A 24,743-nucleotide genomic window follows, 5' to 3' on the forward strand; every position below is an offset into this window, starting at 1 on the left:
CCAAAGTGAAAGAAACTACCCAATAAGGATGGAGTGGTTGAGAGGCCACATGCAGCTGAGAGGTCTAGAAGATATGGACTGAAAAGTGAGCCTTGGAGTTGTCAATTAGAAGTATCAGTTCTACCTTGCCGGATCAGTTTTGATGGAATGTGTGTGTGTAGCTATGTGTATATGTGTTGGGGGGTTGGGTGGGTGAGAGTTGGGAGGTGGGAGAAAGACATATGAAGCTATGTAAGAGTGGGTTAAGAGGAAATGGAACATTGAAGTACTTACAGGAGAAATGATGTCCTTTAGATACTCCGGCAATAACAATAAAATATTTGGGGGTAGGGAATAAGTGAAACAAGAACAGAGGAGTATTGATCGCTGTTGGAGCTAGCAAATGGGTGCTCAATATTCTATTATTATATTATTTTTTCTGATTTGCTATATGTTTACGAGAAATGTCTGTTTCCTCTGGACCAGATGGGGCCACAGTAGAAAAATCCATCATGGGGACATTTGTGGGGTAGAAGGAGACCTTAGTAGAAAGAGGCTAGAGATGTATCGCCTAATGACAAGAGGCTAAAGAAGTTGTAAAATGTTCCAACCCTTCTACAACAGAGAAAGAAAGCCTTCCTCTGTAGCTGGCACCAGGAATTCTGACTTCTAGCTTACTAGACTGTGAGAGAATAAGCTTCTGTTTGTTAAAGTCATCCACTTGTGGTATTTCTGTTATAGCAGCACTAGATAACTAAGATAGTGAGCTTGGAATCAAGAAAGCTGGACAGCTTTTAATTTTGTTTTCAAGATGGAAATAACTTTATTGATTTTTCTGACTACGAAAGAAATCCTTGCTCATTGTAATGCATTCAGGCAATACAAACAGCTGTCAAGATGAAAATGAAAAATGTCCGTAACTCCCTCACCCAGAGATTGTTGTTGTTAGTTGCTGTCAAGTCGATTCTGACTCACAGCGACCCTATGTGTGCAGAGCAGAACTGCTCCATAGGGTTTTCAAGACTGTGACCTTTTGGAAGCAGATCACCAGGCCTGTCTTCTGAGGTGTTATCCATAGGGGCATTTTGGAGTACATTTTAAGTCAGAGCTGTTCTAACCCAAAACAAGGGAACTGGGCTTTCAAAAGCCTCAGTGAGGCTGGTGGGTGGAATGCAAACTCGTATACACTTTCATCTCCATGTAAGAGGGCAAAGCAGCATCAGGCCTCAGAGCAGTCCTAGTAAGAAGAACTGCAAGTGCTGGCTGTTGAAAGCCCACAGAAGGTGATGGTGGTGGTAGTGAGTGGGTGGCACACATAGAAGTGCTACCAAAGGAGCCAATAGAAAGGGATCCAAGGGGATTTGGGCAGAGGACCAATATTGTCAGCTATACCGTCTTTCTCCCTCCTGCCATTTTCACTGTGTAGGCCTTTGTCTCCATATTCATCTCCTCATGGTCAGAAGTTGGCTGCGTTACATTCAGCCTCACATATATGGTTCAGGTAGGAAGAAGAGGAGAAGGGTAAAAGACTGGAAAATGGCATGCCAAGTATGTCCCCTTAAAGTTTTTCTCAAACCATTATCCTGCTTGTATCTCATTGCCCAGAGCTATGTCAAATGGCTACTGCATCTAGCTGCATGGGAGGTTGGGAAGGAGTGTATTTTTAATTGGGCACATTGCTGCCCTATACAAAATGAGGTTTTGTAGTGAAGAAATATGGGCGGTGGTGATGAATACTGCGTAGACAACTACAGTATTTGGCACCTCCCAGTTTTTAAGAGGAGAAACAGGATGAGTGGTGTGATGGTTAAAATTGTGTGTCAACTTGGCTGGGCCATGATTCTCAGTGGTTGAGTAGTCTTACAATGTTGTGATCACTTCCGTGATGAAATTTGTTATAATGTGATCACCTCCATGATGGGATCTGCTGTGAGTAGCCGATCAGTTGAAAGGGAATTTCCTTGGGCGTGTGACTTGTATTGAGTATAAGTGGACATTCTGGCAAGGCTCATGGGCTTTTTCTTGCTCTGGATCCTGCAGTTGGTTCCGGTTGCGACTAACTTCTGGTTCTTGGGACTTGAGCTAGCAGCATACCTGCGTTCTTGCCAGCCTGTGAGCAAGAGCCCTGCTCTCTGACCTGCTGATCTTGGGGGAGACATCCCTGTCTTGACCCATGGACTTGGGACATTCCAGCATGACCGTTTCCTTGGTATAAATCTCTCTCTATATGTGTTTATACGCATTACTGGTTTTGCTTCTCTAGAAAACCCAGCCCAAGGCAAGTGAGGTTTCATAATTTGCTGAAGTCACCCAGCCTATAAACAGTGAACCTCTGCTCTTAATATACTGATCAGTGATTCATGCATTCTCTTTACGGGAGTGTCCTCTAGGCCAAGGAGTGTAATTGGACTTGGACAAGTGTTTCATCATCTTGGCTCCTCAGCATTGACTCTGTCTCTAACAACTGGCTTTCACTTTCTTGCATCCATTCCCAAATTCCAAACTGTGACTATTAAGGGACCTTTAGGGAAAAGGAATCTGCTTAATCTGATCTTCAGAATGGGTGTATGAATAGATGGGGAGTGGATACTGGGGTAAAGGGATAGATGATTCAGTATGATTCCTTTCCCCATGACAAACGCACACTGATCTCTCTCACCTTTGTGCCATTGTGGGCTGCAAAGTTGGAGTTTGAATACATATTGTACATGTTTTAAGTTCCCTGTGGACAAGGAGCATAGATAGCTTAGGTTCGTTTTGTGCTTTCATGGTGTCTACCAGAGTCCTGTATACACAGTATGTATTTGCAAATAACACACAGCATGTATTTACAAATAACACACAGCATGTATTTACAAATAACTGCTAGAAGATGAGATTTCTGAGCTATAATCGCTGTAGTATGGGGAGAGAAGAGATTTTGAGATAAGCCTACCCCTACTGCCACTGGAGTACCCCAGTTGAAGATTTATCTACCCATTGTGACATTTCTCAGCAGAATGAATCCAGTTTGAGGCACAACGGTTGAAATTGTTGTTTTTTGACTTGTTTGTTTTACAGAAGTGGGGATTATGAATTATTCTTTTCAGACTTAAATCAGACTTCTGCGTTCTTATTAGATTAGCAACCTTCTTTCCAAATCCCCCTCCTGAATCTCAACTCTCACTTAGCTTTCAGTCACAAAAAGTATCGGACAAATGACCTACTCTTGATACCAACATTGATGAATTGACGTGTGCTTGCACTCACTTAAGAATGTCAGGATTTTGAGGCATTTTATGATAAGATCATTATGGCCTCGCATACTTTTGAAAATACAGTTTATTTAAGAATATAAGTATTGTAATGGATATATTTGGCTATATAATAACAGTCATTCTAAGTATATCATACAGATGCACACGGTCCACAGTCAGTGTTCTTCATTCAGGGGGGATGGTATAGATTGTGCTTTTATTTTCATCTCTGTAACGTAATGACTGACAAAGTAATGAAGCCAAGAGATACTGGTCTACAATTGTATGCCCTAGTACAATAATTCTTAGTCGTTTATTTATTTATTTTTTTCCGTTAACTCATATTCCACCAGCAAATATATCTAATAGGTCTCAACAAATTAGAAATTAAAAAGCCCAGACTTTCAGGAAAGATCACACTTTCTAAGACTTCAGGTGTTTTTTGTTTTTTTCATCATTTGTTGTGTTAAACCTGTGAAAAATTGTGTTAGAAATTGCTATGACTTCAGAACAAGCAAAAACAATCCCTTGAGTAGCTGGACGTTGTTGTAAAGTTGAGTATGCATTTTACTCCCCTAGTAACTGTAAAACACAAAAATGTTCAATAAAAATATCTGTATCTGTAGGCTTACGTAAAATTCTGTAATAGCAGGTGGATGAAGCAGAATAAGTGTGTTGGCATCTAGAGGTCAGGTGATATGGAAATGAAGCTCAGGGGGTACAAAAAATACATCAAGGCCACTGTTGTCCAGAAGAAATGGGGAGGGGACAGAAGTCATATGGATAAGTCACACTATACGGGGTCATCCGGAAGCTGGACAGCAGAAAAACTTGTGTACATAGGAAGCAAGGATTAGAAAAAATTTGTCCCAGGTGACAGTGAGTACATCAGAAGTCATAGATCCCTGGAAGCCAGGGTCAGAAGACATGATGTGTCACAAACATGAGAACCAGCCAGTTATGGAAATTGTAATGTCCATTCTATGTCTCATCCCAGCTCTAGTAGGCTGAGGACTTCTAGTCTCACTGTGGTACTTAGGCCTCAGGTTGAAATCACTGCCCTAGCCTATGTTGTAGTTTACTGCTTTTAAAAAAAGGTTTGTGGTACATTCACAATGATTTCAATTATATGACTGAACGACAATTTATTTCACTTCCTATAGGGTCCTTAAAGTCGGCATCGACTTGATGGCAATGGGTTTGATTTATTTTTTTTTTTAATGTAGGAATGACTTGCTTAAAGTAAACTGAGTATATAAAAATCATAATTTAAAAAATGCTACAAATAGGGATGAAATTATTCACTTTTCAATTACCTGATTTATTTCTCTTCTGATGTTTTGCTCATCCTTGCCTTTTCATACATTTGTTACTGCCTAGACATGTAAGTATCTGAAGCCCCACAACTCCTGACAGTTTGAGAGACCTGATCCGAGTGCCACCTAGGGCATCTAAAAGCAGACATGGTGTTTATTCCAGTGGAGAAATGGTTAATCCAGGTAGCACCTAGTCTTTTTATCAGCAGCTCTAGTGTTTGAACTTAGTGTATGGAACCAGGGAAAATTATGTCCCTGCGTAGCTCTTTAAGATGGATCCCTGTTCAAAGAAAAGCTTGGGTTTTAGCCTTTGCTCCTCTCCAGAAGGCTTGACTCTAAATATGAAGCTGTTTCAGGACTGAAACTGTACAAAAGTGAAGATCAGGCTGTATCTCTTTTAGAATGTCTGCAAGTTTCATTACCAATACCCTATTTAATATACTCATACTTGTACTGAATGTACAGTAATCCAGAGGAAAATTAAAAACAGAACCGAAAGCTTAGGAAAAAATTTTCATGTATGACAAGGAAAACATTCCATAGCATGCTAAGATTTTGCCATTTCCCTTGCATGTGGCTTGTCTCTTTCCTTTTCTCGTCTCTTCCCCAGTGGTGCCTATTTGGACCACTCGACCCAGGATCCACAGCTTTCCAATACATTTAAATTTTACAGAGCTTAAACATGATCTTTTTTGAGTATTTTTCGTTAAGCTGGCCCTGTGGAATTAGCTTAAGGTGATTATCGCAGACTCCGATGAACGTTCCAGGATTGCTCTTGCATTCAAATGAAACACAATCAGCGGATGGCTGATGAAGGAGAAAGAAGGCCTGGTCTGGCAATGGCTTTTTGTCTTCTGGCCACTGAGGAAACAAGACAGAAAGTAACCCTTTTGTGAATGCGAAGTCCAGAGTCAACATCATCTCCCTGGGTTAGAAACTAAAGGTGGGATGTTCACGTATGACTTGATATTTCTAGTAAGACCTCTTACTGAGTAGGGGAGGAGAGGGAGGAAGAAAAAAGTAGAAGACCAAACGGAGGAGAATTTGATTCCCTGATAGCCAATATACTTTGAGCAGCAGTATGGCTTAGAATACTGGATCTGGCTGCAGGACTTTTGGATTTGTACCCCTTTTGCCACGTACAGGAGCCCTGGTGGTGCAATGGTTAAAACGCTCAGCTGCTACCCAAAAGTTTGCCAGGTCGAACCCACCAGCTGCTCCGCGGAAGAAAGATGTGGCAGCCTGCTTCCATAAAGATTTACAGCCTTGGAAACCCTATGGGGCAGTTCTCCTCTGTCCTGTAGGGTCTCTATGAGTTGGGATCAAATCCACAGCAGTGGATTTTTTTTTTTTAATGAGTTGGAATTGACTCGGCAGCAGTGGGCTTAGTTTGGTTTTTGGTTTTGCCACGTACTAGCTCTGAGGTGTTGGGCATATTGCTTTACTTCTTAAGCCTCAATTTTCTAGTCTATTCAGTTTCCTGATCAATCAGCTACTCTATCCAGTTTCCTGATCAATTAACCCCCAAGTTATCCACAGATATGTGAGCAATAATAAATGATTATTACTTTAGGCCACTGATTTTTGGCGATGGGGTATCACACAGCAATAGCTGACCAATACAATAACTCCACCATAGAGTTAATGTGAGTGTTAAACGAGACTGTGCCTGTAAAACATTAGCACAGTGCTCGGTGTATAATAAGAGCTCAGTATAGGTCAGCTCTTATTATTGTGTAGATATATATGCCAAACCAATATGTTAGAGACATTTAGGAGTGTTTTGTTAAGTGAGAAAAAAAAAGATGCTGGTTACCATCCAGTGTTTATATTAGTAATGCCTTACACGGATGTCGTAGTTATCCTTATAACCCCATGTGTTTATGTAATTCGTATTCTATATTGTACTCTGTTGTTTTCTTCCTTGCCTCCACCTTTGGCTTGTTTGTTCCTCAAGATGCTTATAACTCTCCATTGTGACCGATATAATATTGACATTTACCAACTGAAGAAGAACAAGCAGCGAATCCTGTGATCAGGGTATAGATTGTTTTTATGTTATCCATAAATCGTGGCATATGGCCACGTTTACGATCCTTTCTTTGGCAGGCTTGGAGAGTAAAGGTTACTTTTGCATTTGCCTAGAAAAACCGTATTTTATAAAGAAAAACTTCTTTATAAAGAACACTGTGGTTTCAAAAGCCAAATAGAAGGAATTTGAAATCATTCTATATGGCAGTGCTTCTCAGACTTTAATGTGCATGTGAACTACCTGGAGATCTGTTAAAATGCTAATTATGATTCAGTTTCGGGGTGTCTGAAATTCTGCATTTTGAACCCGCTCCTAGGTGATGTTGAAAGGCTGGAGGAGACCAGACTTTGAGTAGTAAGGTTGTGTAGACCACTTCTCCACTTTCCTCAGCCCCAAAACAAGTTACTTTTAGTAACTGATCGTATTTTATATACAATAACAAACAAAACCCCTCTTGCAAAACACCCCAACCGTCTAAATCTGCACAGATGGGTGGAGCTGATCGTGAGAGTTAAGTACATACCTCTCGTATCTCCAGAGAGAGGTTCTGGTTGTTGGCTTGCAGGCAGAAGTTTTTGTCTTTTGTAAGACTCAGCTTTACCATAAGCTTTTTACCATCGACCTCATCACCTGACAATTAAAAAAAAAACTATAAATTACAAAGTCAAGAATTGTAACTCATTTTAATTTAAACAAATTTAACACTCTGGAAAAGAGTTCAAGATGTCATTTAAAATAAGTACTTCATTCACCAACAAGACTCTTAGAAGTATTTGCACCCTGGTGGCACAGTGGTTAAGAGCTCAGGCTGCTAACCAAAAGGTCAGCAGTTCGAATCTACCAGGTGCTCCTTGGAAATTTGATGGGGCAGTTCTACTCTGTTCTATAGGCTCGCTGAGTCAAAATCGAACTGACAGCATTTTTTTTTTTTAATGAAATTAAAGAGCCATTGAATAACTAGAGGGTACTTCAAAATCCCTTGAAGATGAGAAGTAAATTTTCTTTTATGCTTTCTAATTGAAGAGTTGTGACTCTAACGGGGAATTCTCTGGCCATCTGCTTTTCTGTCTTCATGTGAAAGCCACTAATGGTTTTCTCCCAATATCCAACTCCTCCTCTTGTATAATAATAAAACATTCCCCAGCCTGTCTTCTTGCAACTAAGTGTAGCCACGTGACTAAGTTCTGACCAGTGTGAGGTAAGGGTAAATGTCAGGTGCAGCTTACAGCTTGTGCCCTTAAAGGGAATGCATACACCCATCTTCCCATGTCCTGCTGCTTGGAACACAGGCACAGGGGAGAGTTATCTGGAACCTTGGAGATGTTGGCAGAGCCAAAAGATAGAAGAAGTTGGGTCACTGGACAACCTGTTGAGCAGAACTGCATTCCAGCCCTGGCTAAGACAGAAATAAAGTTTTATCTTCCTTGCATCATTGTTAAGTGCTGTCAAGTTGGTCCCAACTCATAGCAACACTGTGTACAACAGAACGAAACACTGCCTGGTCCTGTTCCATCCTCATGATTATTGCTATGCTTGAGCCCATTGTTGCAGCCACTGTGTCAGTCCATCTCATTGAGGGTCTTCCTCTTTTTCACTGACCCTCCACTTTACCACGTATGATGTCCTTCTCCAGGGACTGGTTGTTCCTGATAACATGTCCAAAGTATGTGAGACGAAGTCTCATCATCCTTGTTTCTAAGGAACATTCTGGCTAAACTTCTTCCAAGACAGATTTTTTAGTTCTTTTGGCAGTCCATGGGATATTCAATATTCTTTACCATCCATTACTTTGGATCTCTTACATGTAACCAAAGCTTTATCATAACTATAAAACTGCAAAATGGATGAGATGGAGTAAATCCTCTAAAAAGATAAGATTTTCTCATGAGTTTGGGTTAGAGAGGACCTTCCGAGATGCTAGTTCATGTCTTCCTTCCCTGTGGAGTGTTTTTAGATTTGTCTTTACCTCAAAGTTAAGAATTCAAGCTACAGCTACCCAGCCCTCCAAATTACCTGGTTCACCTGCAGGGGATTTTGAAACATAGTAACAGAGTAACACCTTGTCTGAAAGAGAAGACATAAAATCCCTTTGGTGAGATATAGTATTAACAAAAGGTTTCAGTTTCAACATATACACACCAGAAAATATCCTCCTCTTTTATTATGTACCCATAAAGGTAAAACTTTTGTGGTTTTGGAAAAGGTCTCAAAGATGTATGAATACGTTCTGATGAATTTCCAAGTACAGTGGTTATTAAAATACTTAAAATATTGCTGTCAGCATTGGTATAACCTTTTACGAGAGGTTGTACTTTGGTAATATTGTTAAGGCTGGAAAAATCTAGTGGATATTTTAGAAACAGCATCTTTCACCTTTCACAACAGATACCACTTTTCCGTATCAGCATTCTTCCCTGATGAACCCCGATTAAGCTTCAGAATCCATCTCAACGCAGTGATGTTCAGGCATCGACTGCTAGTGGATTGGAGTTAGCACACAGCATGAATTCACTCTGTCATGTCTGAGTTAATCCATTATTTATGGTTTGGTAGATTGGTTTTTGGCTTTACCAGTAATCATCACATTGTTACAGACAAAAGGAAATGTTCTACCTTTCTCTTCGTCTTTTCCCAGGTGTTCAACGTAGATGGTATAAGTCCCGTCCTCAAAAGCAAAAGTGATGAACCGATCATTGAATGTGCTCAAAGCATAATCTCCTGACACAGGTGAAGTTTCTGCCATTAAGAATTTAAAAAGTGTGTTTCCATGAACAATTCTTTTGGCAAGCTCTTTTTTTTTTTTTTTGTAGCACTTCCTCAGAGGATTCTTTTTTTTTTGCAATTTGAGCAGCACTTTGTCTGTCACTATTCTTGCCTTGCTCTTTTAGGAGGCAGATGAAACCTTTGGCACAAGCTTTATGTGGCTCAAAGGCTGAGGTGTGGAAGCTGAATGGGACTAAAGGTGCCAGCCCCCTGCATGAAAGCCATGGGGGTCAAGTTAGTGTGGATAAGGGAGGGGCAGGTGAGGATAAAGACCCTGGAGAAGTGACAGACATTGTCTTTGGAAACCTCTGTGTCTAGGCTCCTCATGGTCTAGGGGACTGTATTATAATGGACGTGGATAAATGACTTCTCATCTGTAAGGTACAGAGTCACTCAGAGTCTTCTGACAGTGACCGAATGGGAATGTGAGTCCCTTCTATCCTCTTGCAAAATACCAGGACACCATAAAGCAATGCCTCAGACTTTTTTTTTTTAATGTCACATTGCACATAGAAAATGATTATATTTTTATAACATGTCAAAATAAATTAGAGCAGATTTAAGGACTACCTATATATGGGGCCTGAAGGAAAAAAATTATTAATTTTCTTTACAGAATTATGCTAAGAAAAATAATATACAAAACATTAAGGACAATGTTAAATTTTGAATTTTTATGAGCTTCTAAATTTAAATGATTTAAAAGTATTTAGTGGGAAACTTCAGTATGTTTCTGAGATCTTAACGAATTACATCAGGAATTATACTTGAAGTGGCAACTTGCAATTCCTGATCAAGTTTCTTAATGATGACGTCTTCAATTCTTGACAGTTACTTGGATAATCAACCTGGAACTCCTTTTGCATAAGTAGGTGATAGAATTTAAAACCACTTTTACAATTAGTTAAACTGTGTAAGAGTTGAAATTATATTTTAAAAATGTAACAGCTCTTGCTTTTCTTTCATTGGGAAAATGTTGAAATTTCTTGGTATAATGTGCTTTTTCCCGTGGGATAATATATATCCCCCCAAGAATAATGTTTATGGAATGTGAATCCATAGCAAGCATTTCAAAATAAAGATGGAGTGCTAAACTCTAGAACGCACATGCGTTGTTAGAGCAGCTATCCCCACAACTAGTTTCCGTGTCAGTAACAGGCACGTCTGTTACAAATGGACAGATATTTCTGATGACATGCAAAGACACAGACTTGGGGCTGCTACCTGGAGTGGCACTTGCCAAGGTCCTGTGTCTTACTACCCTGGCTACTCAGGCCCAAGCCCTGTGAACCAGCCATACCTTGGGTACTTGAAATTTCCTGCCCCTTGGTTATAAAATCCAAGGCGTGTCTGGTCACCACATCAGACCTTTGAAGGATTTGATTTTGCTTCATAGGCAGTTGTTGATAGGCAGAGAATAGCAGAGGTAGTTTTTTGCGCTTGTCACCTGCAGGACAGGGAAGAGAGTGCAGGTGGACGGTCAGCCCCTATTCTGTACAGACCACCTTCTGAGGATCCCCAGCTGATGCTGCTTGCTGCCAGGGGTGACTGACCCCAGGGCTGTGGCCACTCCAAGATCTGAAGGGATCGGTATGTCCCGGCACACTTACAACCTGGTAGGCCACACCCATTGGAGACCAGGGGGAAGAAAACCAGTCACCCATGGTCTTAACTCCCAAAAGTCAACCACTATGAATTTTTTAGTGTACTCCCTTTCAATTAAAAAACAAATCATTTAAAAAATATATAGTTGTAAGCATATACTATATATAATTTTGTGTCCTTAACATTATAAAAACAATTTCTCCTATGCTATTAAAAATTCTTTATATGACACTTTTAAATGGCTAAAAGCAGTCCATCATCATTACTCTTCTTCAGCAGGAAAATTTGGGTGAGGAAAAATTATGTATCTATTTGCGACTTGACGGCACTGGGTTATTATTTTGTGATAGAGGAAGGCAAATAGATGCCCATCATTATAGTTAAGAATTGTCAGGCAGTGAGTTTGTGGTAATGGAGAAGGGATAATTCAGAAGAGGAGGGTGAGAATGGTTGCCCAACCTGAAGAAGGTAGTCAGTGTCACTGAGTTGTACATGTAGAAATTGTTGAACTGGTGAATGTTCTGCTGTGTATATTCTCAACATCAACAGAAAATAAAGTAAGTTTAAAAAAATAAAAGAATTACCAGGAAGTGTACAATTCCCCTTACCTGTTTTTGGTGACATCCTTTTGGTGTTTTTTTCCCTAAAGTAACAGGCTTTTTCTATGATAAGACCGGAGCGGAGCTTCATGAAGGACACCTGGCACACTCCTTCCGCCTTGCGTTGGGATTCTAAACAGTTGAAAAATTGTGATCCTGTTTTATTCCATCCACTTTTCCCTTTTAAAAATCCTGAGTGTTATAGACCAAGAAAGCAAGGACAGGTCCATAGTCTCTTATCAGAAACCCTTCGTCCAGTTGTATTTCAAAATTTAGATTTTTTTTGTTTGTTTTTGGATTCTAGAATTGTAACAAGGAGCACATAGTATATATATGTAGCACCCCGAGCAGGGACAGACACAGCAGCACACCGTAATAAAAAATTGATAGTGTTATGCTAAAACATAGAGAAATTCACCCAGAGTGAAATAAAGATCTCATGTTAGTTCAGGTCAGAATTTAACTGTCACCTGAATTCAGGTTATAATTTGCTGCCAAATACGTTATGAAAATTTAGGACCTTAGAGAAGATTTTGGTTTTCCTAATTGTATATAACGGATTGTGGAGTTACATCAAACATATACCAATCTTGGCGTAACTAAGGGAGAACTCTTAAAGTCATATGAAATCTGCAATTTTTTACTCATCTAGAATACACTCTTAATAGTTTTGGAGAAATAGCTGTGGTCTAAAAGGTTATTGGTATTAAAAACAGTTGCCATTTACTAAGTGTCTGGATGGTGCAAATAATTTTACATAGGATTTCATTTAAATAAACCTCACAATGATCTTGTCAGGTAGGTATTATTATCCCCATTGTACAGATGATGTACTGAGGTTTTTTGGTGTCATGGCATTTGCCCAAGGTCACAGGGCTGCTAAGATGTGATTCAGGTGTGCCTAATAGCAAAGCCACTCTATCCACTTCACTCCCATCTAAGAAAACCCTACGTTTGTGGGACTATCAAATTGCAAATTCAGATAAATTAGTTGAAATTGAAAAAGTTAGTCAGTTCTTGAGTAATTCTTAGTTTGGTTAGTCAAAGAAAAACTCAAATCTCAGATAGAAAATTAAATTTGCTTCTTAAAACCATAAAAAGCCTTTCAGAGTCAAATAAAACATTGTAATACTTGAGTCATTCAACCTCAGTCTTCAACATGATTGTATCTGAACCATAAAGCAGTATATACAATATAGGCAAATTTCAATTCTATAAAATAATAGGTATTATTATAAATATGACGATTATAAAAATGCAATTATATTATATGAAATAAAGTTACGATATAAAATGTCATTCTTCAGTTAAACATCTTCAAGGGCCTCCTGTTGAGCACAGGATGAAGTCCCAGCCCCTTCACTGGACCAGAGACTGCCCCAAGGCGCCCATACTGTGACCTCTGGCTGCACCCATGAATGGAGAAGTCTGGCTTGCCAGGGAGGGCAAAGGGTAGATGATGTGGATGAGAGGAAGTAGGAGAGGAGAATGGTCTGACCCTGGAGAGTGGCTTCCTGGTATCTGGGAAAGGGATTGGTTAGGAGAGGGGGTTTCCTCCAGGTCAGGAAGTCCTGCCCTGTGTTGACACAGAAATGCTGTGGGGGCGGCCACCAGAACTCACTGGGCGCCTGACTGTATGGATATCTGTTGGAGACTAAATTTTGTGCCTTTGAGAGCTGTGGATTGTGCCAGATCATTGTGGCCCAAGGAAATCAGAATTAAATGAACTCTCTTGCCTTGTTGCTTGGGGACCAGAACAGTTTCTTTAGAAAAATAAAGATCTGACATTTCTTGTAGTTTAGTTTTAAGAACCAGGTCATACCTGTTCCACGCCACTGAGGTATCCATTGAATTGTCAGGAGTGTTCAATAAATTATGACTTCAGTATTAAAATAAGCCAATATTATTGTCAAGGAAGGTCCACTAGGGGACAATAAAAACTGTAGGATACATCCCAAAGCCACGTAAAGCTGAGTTTGGGATTATCTTTATCATGGTTCCCCTAAATGGAGTAGATAAGGAGCTAGGGCCACTGCACTCTTAAAGGAAGGGTTACGTTTTAGCATTTGCATCAGGGCCAGCAGTAGGCTAAACTCTGGCTCATTCTCTTGTTACAGTACCTATAAAAAGCCCACATCTCCTGGGATACAAAGAAAATGCACCCTTTTTCTGGAGGGAGTTGTGGGACATAGAGTAACTTCCACTGAGTTTCCGCACGGGACGTTTTGACCTAGCTACCAGTGGCATCACAAGGGTGGTATCACGCAGCGTGGTAACTCATGTTGTCACCCTCCCCCCCCATGCTAATTACAATATTGTAGCTAAAACACCAGAAAATGTTACAAAATCCATGACTATAATAACACAGGCAGCAACAAAAACACCAGAGCCTGCTTGTAGCGGGTGCAGACGAAACCACGTCATTGTAATTGAGCAATAATGAGAGCTCTGACCAGGGTACATTAGAAGGTTCAAAAATTAAATTAGCATAGAGTTTTAGCCCTGTAGGTATATCGATACATGTAAACTAGGCTTACAAAAATTTTTTTTGTTGTTCTAACTGCAGGGATATTTTTATTTAAAAAATAATAAATTTCTGCTGAAACACTGCAAAAAATTTTAATAGATGGTCATTTTGGTGTCATCCCCCTGACAGTGTCGCCGGTGGTATCCATACCTCCTCTACCCTCCTAGTGATTCCACTGTCAGCTACTTGTAGTAAAAGGACTAATTTAATGGTGGTTTCCTGGACATTCAGAAACCACCGTTAAATTAATCTTTTCCTGCTAACCAAGAGGTTGGCAGTTCAAATCTGCCAGGTGCTCCTTGGAAACTGTATGGGGCAGTTCTACTCTGTCCTATAGGGTCGCTATGAGTCGGAATCGACAGCAGTGGGTTTTTTTTTTTTTTTTTTCTGGTTACCAAAGAACAGCATGTGTGGGTCAGGGGTTCAGGGAGGACGGAAGGGGGCCCAAATGACGTCCTTTAGCACTGCTTTCTCTTTTAGCCTTACAGGTGTTCAGGCAAATGAAGAGGAGCACAAAGGACGAGGGTATGCCAGTCCCTACCGCCACCCCTCATCCAGTCCACCAGGACTTGGTTAACTTTCTTTCGTGTTACTGCTCCCATATGAAAAACATGAGTATACATCTGTGTGATTATTTCCTAGAGCAGGTAATTTTAAGGATCAAAGAAGTATATAGCCCTTTCATCTCCCAGCTATGGCTGCCACCTGACTTTGTTTACCCTGCAACTTATTCCAAACTCCTGGAGTTTGCAGTTGGATAGACTTGGGCGTCATTTGGTTAATGCTGCTTTATTTAGGGCCTGGGTTATTCAGATACCTTCACTTTATATCAGAAGTGGCAAGTAAGGACCCTATGCTTGATAGACCAAAGGCCTTAATAAGCTATTTGTTGAATGACTGACAGTGAGTCATTTTATAATTTTGCTAGTTAGTCTGGGAAAGGCTTTTGGGATTTGGTGGCAGGAGGTGTGAGGAGAGAGATATGAGGGATTTTATGAAGTTGATATGAAAGGCTGTAATTAAGCTTATCACTATTAGCTGGTTTAAATGGTCTGAGCCATCTCCGACCTGTGATGAATCAAAGAGTTGGCCATCTAAAGTCTATATTATCGGATATATACAGACTGCTGTGTCACACACTTAGGAGCCATCCTTTTCAATTTCAATTCCTGTAGCTTTGCTAAGGAGGCATGTATGAACACAGGAGTGATGAAGATTTGGTAACAGATAAAAGATATTGTGTTAATCAAGAATGATTAAGTCAGGGGGACAGAAGCTGGCTGAATGGACACGGGAATACAGGGTGAAGAGAAGGAGTGTGCTGTCTCATTAAGGCAAGAGCAACTAGGAGTATATAGCAAGGTATATATAAGTTTTTGTATGAGAGACTGATTTGTAAACTTTCACTTAAAGCACGATTAAAAAAAAATAAAAGAATGATTAAGTCCTTACTTCTCAGCTTGGAAAGTTTTGCTGGGGTTTTGTCTGCTGAGCTGTTCATCTTTGCTGGGGGCATCTTGGTGGTTGAATATTTCATCTTGGCTTTATTGTTCAGGCTTCTGTTGGATTTAAAGACAGTGTTAGTAGATCAGTTGTCTCAACTTGGAAACAAACAGAAACATTGTTGCTTTTTCAACATAATATAGATAACATAACCACAGAGAGAAAACAATGATTTCAGTAAAATTTGAACATGGTATTCTGAATATATATCCATATTGGAATATAGTCAGAGGACAAAAAGAACTGGAAAGAAATGTTAAACCTCACTTAGTGAGTTTATTGGTAGTGGTACTGTTGGTATTTTAACTTTGACACTGTTGTGTTATTAAAACAAAACAAAAAACTGTTGCTGTTGAATCAATTCTAACTCATAGTGACCCTTTAGGACAGAGCAGAACTGCCCTATACGGTATTCAAGGCTGTGATCTTTTTGGAAACAGACTGCCACATCTTTCTCCCGCAGAGCAGCTGGTCGGTTGGAACCGCCAACGTTTTGGTTAGCCACCAGGGCTCCTTCATTGTCAAAGAATGGAGCAAATAAGTAGATGTATTGATGTCTGTTGGGAAAAGATGTTATAGATATAAACTAAAAAATAAGCAAGGAAAAATAAAACCCCCTGTAATGTTAAACTTGAGTCAGCAACATTAGTGTGCCCAGATGTTAGTTTCTAAACACATTCCCTGCTAAAAGGAATCAAAACTTCAGTCCTGGGACTGGGAAGGTAGAAGGTGAGCGTGGAATATCCTGCTGTGCCAGGAAGCAATGAGCCACTCAAAAACTGATGAGATTGCGCCAGAAAGACACATGCGCCTCCTCAAAGGACTCCCCACTGGCCAAAAATGAAATAATTTGAGTATCCAGAGGAATAATGATAATGATTGACTAAAAGTATTTAACGAAAAAAGAAACCCACAAATCCTTAGCAGTTCTCGAAAAGGAATGAATATGGAGGGAGGATCTATTCATGACAGGTATCGTTGTTGTTAGCTGCCCTCAGGTTGACCCCTGACTCATAGTGACCCATTGCACAACTGAACAAAATGTTGCCAGGTGCTGCGCCATCAGCATTGTGATCCATAAGGCTTTCATTGGTTGATTTTCAGGAGTAGATCGCCATACCGTTCCTCCTGGTCTGTCTTAGTCTGGAAGCTCTGCTGAAACCTGTTCAACATCTTAGCAACACACAAGCCCCCACTGATAGTCGGGTGGTGGCTGCGCATGAGGTATGTTGGCTGGGGATTAAACCCAGGTCTCCTGCATGGAAGGGGAGAATTCTACCACTGGTGTTTAACAACAACAACAAGAAACCTGTTACCATCTAGTCAATTCCGACTCATAGTGACCCTATAGGATAGAGCCGAGCTGCTCCATAGGGTTTCCAAGGAGCAGCTGGTGGATTTGAACTGCTGACCTTTTGGTTAGCAGACGTAGCTTTTAACCACCATGCCACCAGGTTTTCCACTCTGCCATAAATTGCAGGAAAGCCCATGTTCTTTCAGTGTGTTCTGAGACCTGGCTTGGTCATCAAGGTACTGTGGTGTTGTGGTTTGTGGAGGGAGCAGGACTTCTCTAGTCTAAAACTCTCTTCCATTCCCAGAAATTCTACCAATAGTTGTTACTTCTTATGTTAAACATTGCCCTCACTTTTTGCTATGATATTTAAAAAATAAAATCCAATGATTCCAGGGGTGGTTACTATTTAAATTTCTTACTAACTTCATCTGAAACAGCTCCTCTCCCACGGTAAGGGGAGGGGGAAGGTTAAGTGCCTGATCAGAGGACTCCTTGGAAGATAAACTTCGTGTACCTTTATACGTGACCCTGGACAGTCCCACAGAGGCTGAAATTCCAAAATATCTTGTCTAGATGGAGCTAGACTCTTACCTGGAGGCAGCCCATTTACAAAATCCCACAAAGGCGGGGGAAGTTGAGGACTCCCTATTCTGTCCTTCCTTCTTCCCGTGGGAGTATTATTCTCATACATCTTGAGGTCTTCAAGCAGTTCTTACCTTTTTCCTCTGATTCTCTTACCTTTATTGATCAAGAACACTTAGAAGCAGGGAGTCTGAGATATCATTTTCCTGAGTCCCTAACTCTACAGGTGAGTAGACTGAGACTCTGAAAGGTTAAGTGCCTTGCCCAGGATCACAAAAACAGAACTGGGACTGGGAATTCCTGGCTTCCATCTTAATGTCAGTCCCCTTGTCTGTACCTACCCCTCCCCCCCAAAAAAAAAGATAGGAAGAAAGTGATCACAATTGGGAATTTAAACACAGCCTTAAAATAATTGTCCAATTGGTTTGAAATAATAAATTTCTGAATATGGTGACTTATTTGTAATCACGGAATGTGCGATTGTGCACTTAGGTAACCGTATTGTAGTTAAGCTTTAAATTGTGCAGAAAATAGTTCAAATGGTGTCCTGCACACAGTAGGTGCTCAGGTAACACTTTACTGATAATCTGTCCTAGAAAGAAATTTTCCTGGACATTAAAAAAAAAAAGATTGCATTCTAAAGTAAATCTGGGAAATGTTCTAATCTATGTCCCGCCTCTTGGAGGGCCAAAACTCACGTTAGCATAGTAACGTTGTTAATCATCTGTCGCTGAGGAATAATTTTAACCAATTATTTCCCATAATTTTGTGACCTTATAACCTTTGTTTAAAACCAATTATTTCCTGCAGTTATGTGATCTTATAACCCCCACCCCCCGCCGCCCCCCCCCCACTAGCATTCGCATGGACTAGTTTAAGAACACACTTGGAAGAACTCTGCTGTAAGCGAAGACTAGCTTGCACAGCTGAGCTGGGTAGATAAGAAGATGAAAACGGTACTATTGGTGATGGGGCCATTGACAAAGAGTCAGCAGCTTTTGTTGAATTGCATAAGTCAAAAGCATAATCAGGAAATATTTTCAAATCATCTTCTGAAACACAAAACATTTTCTTCAAACAATGTACAAACCTGAATAAATATGATCACTTTTCTTATCATTTTGCAGACTTAAAATTTACTCTCTACTCTCCCGTTCTTCAATTGGAAATATTTTAGAATACGTGGTAATATAAACGTCACTGGTCCTTTGAGGCTGCTGCTTCTGGTAACATACAGCAGGTATTCTGGTACTGCGGTTACGGTACTCACCCAGTCATAAACAGGGAGGGCTGGCCTTGGAAAATGTGCTTTCGTGTAGTCAGTATTTGAGAGTAGTTATTGCCGGCTAGCAGCGGCATTTCGATCCACTTGTATATATACATACACATGGATTAAGCAATTTTGGGTTTGGCATTTGATGAATAAGGCAATGCAAATAGAGCTAGTTGAATTAATGAGAACATGTGGGAGCATATCTTACTCCTAATGACAGTCCTTATCAGAGCTTTTGGTCTGGTTATTTTCGCTTAGAGCCATTCAGTGAGTTACACGTAGTCAATCATTAATTCTTTTAAGACCTTTACGACGTGGACTGTCTGTAATGGTTACTGCTTGATAGAGAATATACAAGGGCAGAGATTGTTTAATTGCCATTCTCTTTTCTACGGAAAGTTTAAAGCTTTTTCAGTAATTTTTTTTTCTGGTTATAAAAAGAATGTATATGCGCTTAGAGAATTTGTAAATGACGCGAAAGCACATATGCCATAGATCCTGACATTGTGTTTTCTGTGCAGAAATATTATACACATACACATCTCTTTTTCTAATCAAAAATGAAATCATACCGCAAATATTATTTTCTAAGTTGCCCTTTCCGTTTTTCAGTTGACTTGATATCATGAACAATCCCACGTGTCAGAAAACATTCTTTTATAGGCAGCTTTATAGACAGCATTGTATTTCTAGATAGTCTTTTATCAATGAACACTTTGGCTGTTTTTCAGTTCTTTTCTAAATATCACCAGTATTACAAGTGACAGCTCTCTGTGTGTGTGTGTGTGTGTGTATAATTATGATTTTTTTGTAAACTTATGTAAGTTTATTGGTAGGGCAAATTCCTTGTAGTGAGACTGCTGGATTGAAGGGTATAATGCATCTCATATTTTGATAGATATTGTCTGCTTGACTTCAGAAGGCTTCTATCAGTTTATAATTCTGTCAACAACCCATGTGAATGCCTTGTTCTTTACTCCCTTAGCAGCAAGAGGTGTCATCATCTTTTAAAATGTGTGCCTTTCTAAAAGGTGGAAAATCTTATTGTTTTTAATTTTGTTTCTTTAGGGAGATTGGGCATCTTCTTAAAAAAATACACTTGTCAACTTCTGTAAATTATTGATTTACATCAAGTCTTTGTAAGTTGGAGCCCTGGTGTCACCGTGGTTAAGTGTTAGGCTGCTAACCAAAAGGTTGGGAGTTCGAATCCACCAGCCACTCCTTGGAAACCCTGTGGGGCAGTTCTACTCTGTCGTATAGGATTGCTGTGAGTCAGAATCGACGGCAATGGGTTTGGTTTTTTAAAATTTTTCTTTGTAAATTAAGAAATCAAACTTTTTCTGTGATACGTGTTGCAACTTTACCCCCAGTGTTATTGATTTTAGACTTTGTTAATGACTTTTCTTGCCATACAGTTTTCAAATATTATACAGTAAAATTTAATCAGTTTTAGAATTTCTGGGTTTTGTGTCCTGCTTCGTAAGACCTTCCCTTCTCTAAGATTATAAGTAAATTTACTCATGCTTTGAAAGGTTAGCTGTGAAAAGGAGGCATGCATCTTCCTGTAGACAAATGAGAGTGAGAAAATGGGAGAATATGTGAAGTGTTAAGGTCTGGAAATGTGCACTTGAGGGTCTTGTCAAATGGCCTCAATCTTCTCAGCAGTGTGGGCCATCAGAAGAGCTACAGAGGGAGCAGAAATAGGGTTGGGGTTGAATTTTTGAGGATAAATGAGAAAAGTCTGAAACAGCTCCTGGGAGAATGTAAAAAAGAGGTAACTAAGGGTGATAGTGAAGTTACTGATTCATCTTGAAGGCATAGCTAGAGATATAGGGTCACTATGAGTCAAAATGATTTGATGGCAACAGGTTTTTGTTTTTGTTTTGTTTTTTTGACTTTGTAATTGACCTGGTCAGCATGTTATTGTAACTTTCTCCAACAATGTTTAGCAACCTGGGAGCAATAACAGAGAAAGCAGACTGTCTGTTTATTCAGGACTGAGGGTTGGCAAGGTATGAGTAGCCAGAAATTATAAGAAACTAGTGAAAACAATGAACTGATTGACTTTAGGGTGAAGGCAGAAAAGGGGAAGGATGATGGGTCAAGAAACCAAAGAGGCCAGGGGTATAGCAAAGACTAAAAGCCAGAGGAGGAAAAGACATGCTTGGGGGAAAAAAAAAAAGGAAGTGGGAGAAGTAGGAAGATGGGCAGTTATTTGTAAGTGGGGGAATTCCAATGCTCCCTGTCTTGGAGGTGGGGATGCTCTGGTGATAATGGTCTTCAGGGTGAGGTTTTTGTGGGTAAGCTGTGGGAGGGTGTTAAAGACTCATCAAAACAGACACATAAAGTTGCCAAGGGGGACAGCAGAGGCAACAGAGAACAGAAAAAGGTCAGCGTCCCTGGTGACCATGATGGAAAGAAATCAGCACAAGTAATTGGGTCCAGAGTTGGAGATAGGAAGGGCAATGGTAAATGAGACATGTGCCACCTTCTCATGGGCATACAAGGAAAAGAGGTGAGTTGTGAGGAAAGTGGCATCACCAGGGGAAAGTCATATTTTAGATAATAAAAGGAAATAGAAGGAGATTTTCAAGGAAAAGGAGAGAGAAGGTTAGGAGGGAGATGTTCCAGAACAAATGACATAATTTTAAGAAAAAAAGGGAAAAAAACCCGAAAGAAGATTTTAACCTGTCAAGAACTAATAAGTTTAGTTGGTCATTCACCTCTGAGCAACACCAACAACAAAAAATGTGTGCGATATAAGTCATTTTCAAAGTTTCAAATGTGTGTGGTTGCTGCTGTGGCTAGAGAAGGCTTCCAGAAACTTACATGCAGCAAATACGTGTTAAGTGCTCACTCTCTGCTGGGATTGTTCACCCATCAGAATTAACATGTGGTACAGTGTATGAATTTTTTTTTTTTACAGTGTATGAAAATTCATTTCACTCTGTCATGTTATCTACATTTGATCAGCTAGAAAACTATTTATTGGATTACCAACTTTTTCTTATATGTCAGGCAATGCCCTGTAATTAACAGTTGCCCTCTTTTAAAATATTGATACTCTCAAAATGTTAAGTGGGCTGTTGGTTTTTCTTTCCTTGTTGTGAATTTTTCTTTTAAAGTCAGTTCATTTAACCAGACTGGTCTCGTTGGAGGAGTGCTGGTGTTAAATGCAAAGTTTACAAGAAATTTTATGAAAAATATATTCTCATTATGGAAAATTTAGATGATACAGAAAGTTGGATGAAAGAGGAAGTTCTAGTTTTGACACCCTAGAAAGTAATTAAATGCTTTGAAAAGAAACATGCGTGAGAATCATTGCAAGGAAATTCAGCCTCCCTGAGGTCCCCAGGTCACAAACAGTGCTGGGTTTGTGTTGTTTGCACTATAGCACACAGAGTGGTAGCCAAGAATCAATAATCATCACTGCTTGTACTGAGATCACAACAGAGGGTCTCGGACAGAGCAGGAGGAAAATGTAAAACAAAAAAATTCACGAAAAAGACTGGACTTATTGGTCTGACAGAGACTGGAGGAACCCCAAGACTATGGCCCTGGGACACCCTTCTGACCTGGAACTGAAGCCATTCTCAGAGACTGCTTTCCAGCCAAACAATAGACCAGCACATAAAATAAACAGTAACACCCAAGAGAAATGTGCTCCTTGGAATAACAAATTATGCAAGATCAAAAGGGTATTATTTGACCAATGGAACAAAATTGAGAACCCAGGTGTAAATCCATCCACCTATGGTCACCTGGTCTTTGACAAAGTCCCAAAATCCATTAAATGGGGAAAAGACAGTCTGTTTAACAAATGGTGCTGGCAAAAGTGGATATCCATCTGTAAAAAAATGAAACATGACCCATACCTCACACCATACAGAAAAACTCACTCAAAATGGATCAAAGACCTAAATATAAAATCCAAAACTATAAAGATCATGGAAGAAAAAACAGGGTCAGTGCTAGGGACCCTAATATATGGCATAAATAGAATACAAGCCATAACTAACAATACACAAACAACAGAAGATAAGCTAGATAACTGGAATCTTCCAAAAATTAAATACTTATGCTCATCAAAAGACTTCATCAAAAGAGTAAAAAGAGAACCTACAGACTGGGAAAAAATTCTTGGCTATGACATATTTGACAAAGGTCTAATCTCTAAAATGTGTAGGCAAATCCAACACCTCCACAACAAAAAGACAATCCAATTAAAAAATGGGCAAAGGATATGAACAGACAGCTCACCAAAGTAGACATTCAGGTGGCCAACAGACACATGAGGAAATGCTCGCGATCGCTAGCCATTAGAGATAGCAAATCAAAACTATAATGAGATACTATCTCGCCCCAACATTACTGGCACTAAAAAAAAAAAAAAAAAAAAAACAGAAAATAACAAATGTTAGAGAGTCTGTGGTGAGATTGCTAGTCTTATCCACTGCTGGTAGGAATGCAAAATGGTACAACCATTTTGGAAAACGATATCGTGCTTTCTTAAAAAGCTAAAAATAGAAATACTATATGATCCAGCAATTCCACTCCTAGTAATATATCCTAGAGAAATAAGAGTCATCACATGAATGGACTTATGCACCCCCATGGTCATTGCAGCATTATTCACAATAGCAAAGAGATGGAAGCAACCTAAGTGTCAACATATGAATGGATAAACTATGGTACAGGCACACAATGGAATACTATGCAATGATAAAGAACAATGATGAATCTGCAAATCATCTCACGGCACGGATGAATTGAGAGGGCATTATGCTTAGTGAAATAAGTCAATCACAAAAGGACAAATACTGTATGAGACCACTATTATAAAAACCCATAAAAAGGTTTACACACAGAAAGAAGCAATCTTTGATGGTTATGAGGGAGGGTGGGGCTGGGAAGGGAAAAACACTAACCAGACAATAAATAGGTTAAGTGGCAACTTTGGTGAAGGGTAAGGCAGTACACAATACTGGGGAAGTCAGCACAACTTTACCAAAGCAAAGTCATAGAAGCTTCATAGACACATCTAAACTCCCTAAACTTACTGGGCTGAGGGCTGGGGACCATGGCCTTGGGGTATTTCTAGCTCAGTTTATAAAGAAAATGTTCTACATCCTACTTTGGTGAGTAGCGTCTGGGGTCTTAAAAGTTTGTGAGTGGCCATCTAAGATATGTCTACTGTCCCCACTCCCTCTGGAGCAATAGAGAATGAAGAAAACCAAAGACAAAAGGGAAAGATTAGTCGAAAGGACTAATGGACCAAAACTACCACAGTCTTTACCAGACTGAATCCAGCACAGCTGGGTGTTGCCCAGCTACTATGACTGACTGCTCTGGCAGGGATCACAACAGAGAGTACTGGATAGAGCTGGAGAAAAGTATAGAACAAAATTCTAATTCTCTGAAAAAGATTAGACTTACTGGTCTGACAGAGACTGGAGAAACCTCAAGCGTATGGTCCCCAGACGTAACTCGATACTGAAGTCACCCTGAGTTTCACTCTTCAGCCAAAGATTAGACAGGCCTATAAAACAATAACACATGTAGTTTAACCACATGTATCAGACTAAATGGGCACACCAGCCAAGGGGCAAGGACCAGAAGCAGGAAGGGACAGGAAAGCTGGACGAATGGCAATGGGGAATCAAAGATCGAGAAGGGGTGAGTGTTGAAATGTCATGGAGCGGGAAACCAGTGTCACAAAACAATGTGTATTATTTGTTTAATGAGAAAGGAATTTGCTCTGTAAACTTTTGCCTAAAGCACAATTTAAAAAAATAAATAAATGGCAATATTTGCCCAAAAGCAAAGAGGAAAAGGCAGGAAGGGATAGAAAATCTGGGTGAAAGGTAACGGGAAACTCAGGGTGGATACGGGGAGAGTGTTGATACATTTTGGGGAATGAAACCAAGGCCATGAAACACTTTATGTACAAATTATCAGATGGGAATCTAATTTGCCCGGTAAACTTTCACCTAATGCACAATTTAAAAAAAAAAGAAAGAAAAAGGAAGAAAGA

The 24,743-nt window shown here is 39.8% G+C and overlaps 1 protein-coding gene across 4 annotated transcripts in view; it reads right to left on the minus strand.

The window, feature by feature from the left end:
* Nucleotides 1-2,656: 2,656 nt before the first annotated feature.
* The window catches only part of IL33 (interleukin 33), a 73,486-nt gene continuing 51,399 nt past the window's right edge, over nucleotides 2,657-24,743 (minus strand). For 2 of the 4 annotated variants that reach the window (XM_023545274.2, XM_064290527.1), the window contains 7 exons: nucleotides 15,510-15,616; nucleotides 11,540-11,662; nucleotides 10,627-10,773; nucleotides 9,177-9,299; nucleotides 8,577-8,627; nucleotides 7,087-7,193; nucleotides 2,658-5,392 (listed from right to left, as the gene is read on the minus strand). In XM_023545274.2, coding sequence (XP_023401042.2) covers nucleotides 5,192-5,392; nucleotides 7,087-7,193; nucleotides 8,577-8,627; nucleotides 9,177-9,299; nucleotides 10,627-10,773; nucleotides 11,540-11,662; nucleotides 15,510-15,594 — 837 coding nt within the window. In that variant the 5' untranslated portion in view covers nucleotides 15,595-15,616 and the 3' untranslated portion in view covers nucleotides 2,658-5,191. Of the gene's footprint in view, nucleotides 5,393-7,086; nucleotides 7,194-8,576; nucleotides 8,628-9,176; nucleotides 9,300-10,626; nucleotides 10,774-11,539; nucleotides 11,663-15,509; nucleotides 15,617-24,145; nucleotides 24,249-24,743 lie in introns of all 4 variants that reach the window. The other 2 variants (XM_010587950.3, XM_023545273.2) reach the window with 2 other exon arrangements.

The sequence above is a fragment of the Loxodonta africana genome, chromosome 9 (genome assembly GCF_030014295.1).
Source record: "Loxodonta africana isolate mLoxAfr1 chromosome 9, mLoxAfr1.hap2, whole genome shotgun sequence".
Lineage (NCBI taxonomy): Eukaryota > Metazoa > Chordata > Mammalia > Proboscidea > Elephantidae > Loxodonta > Loxodonta africana.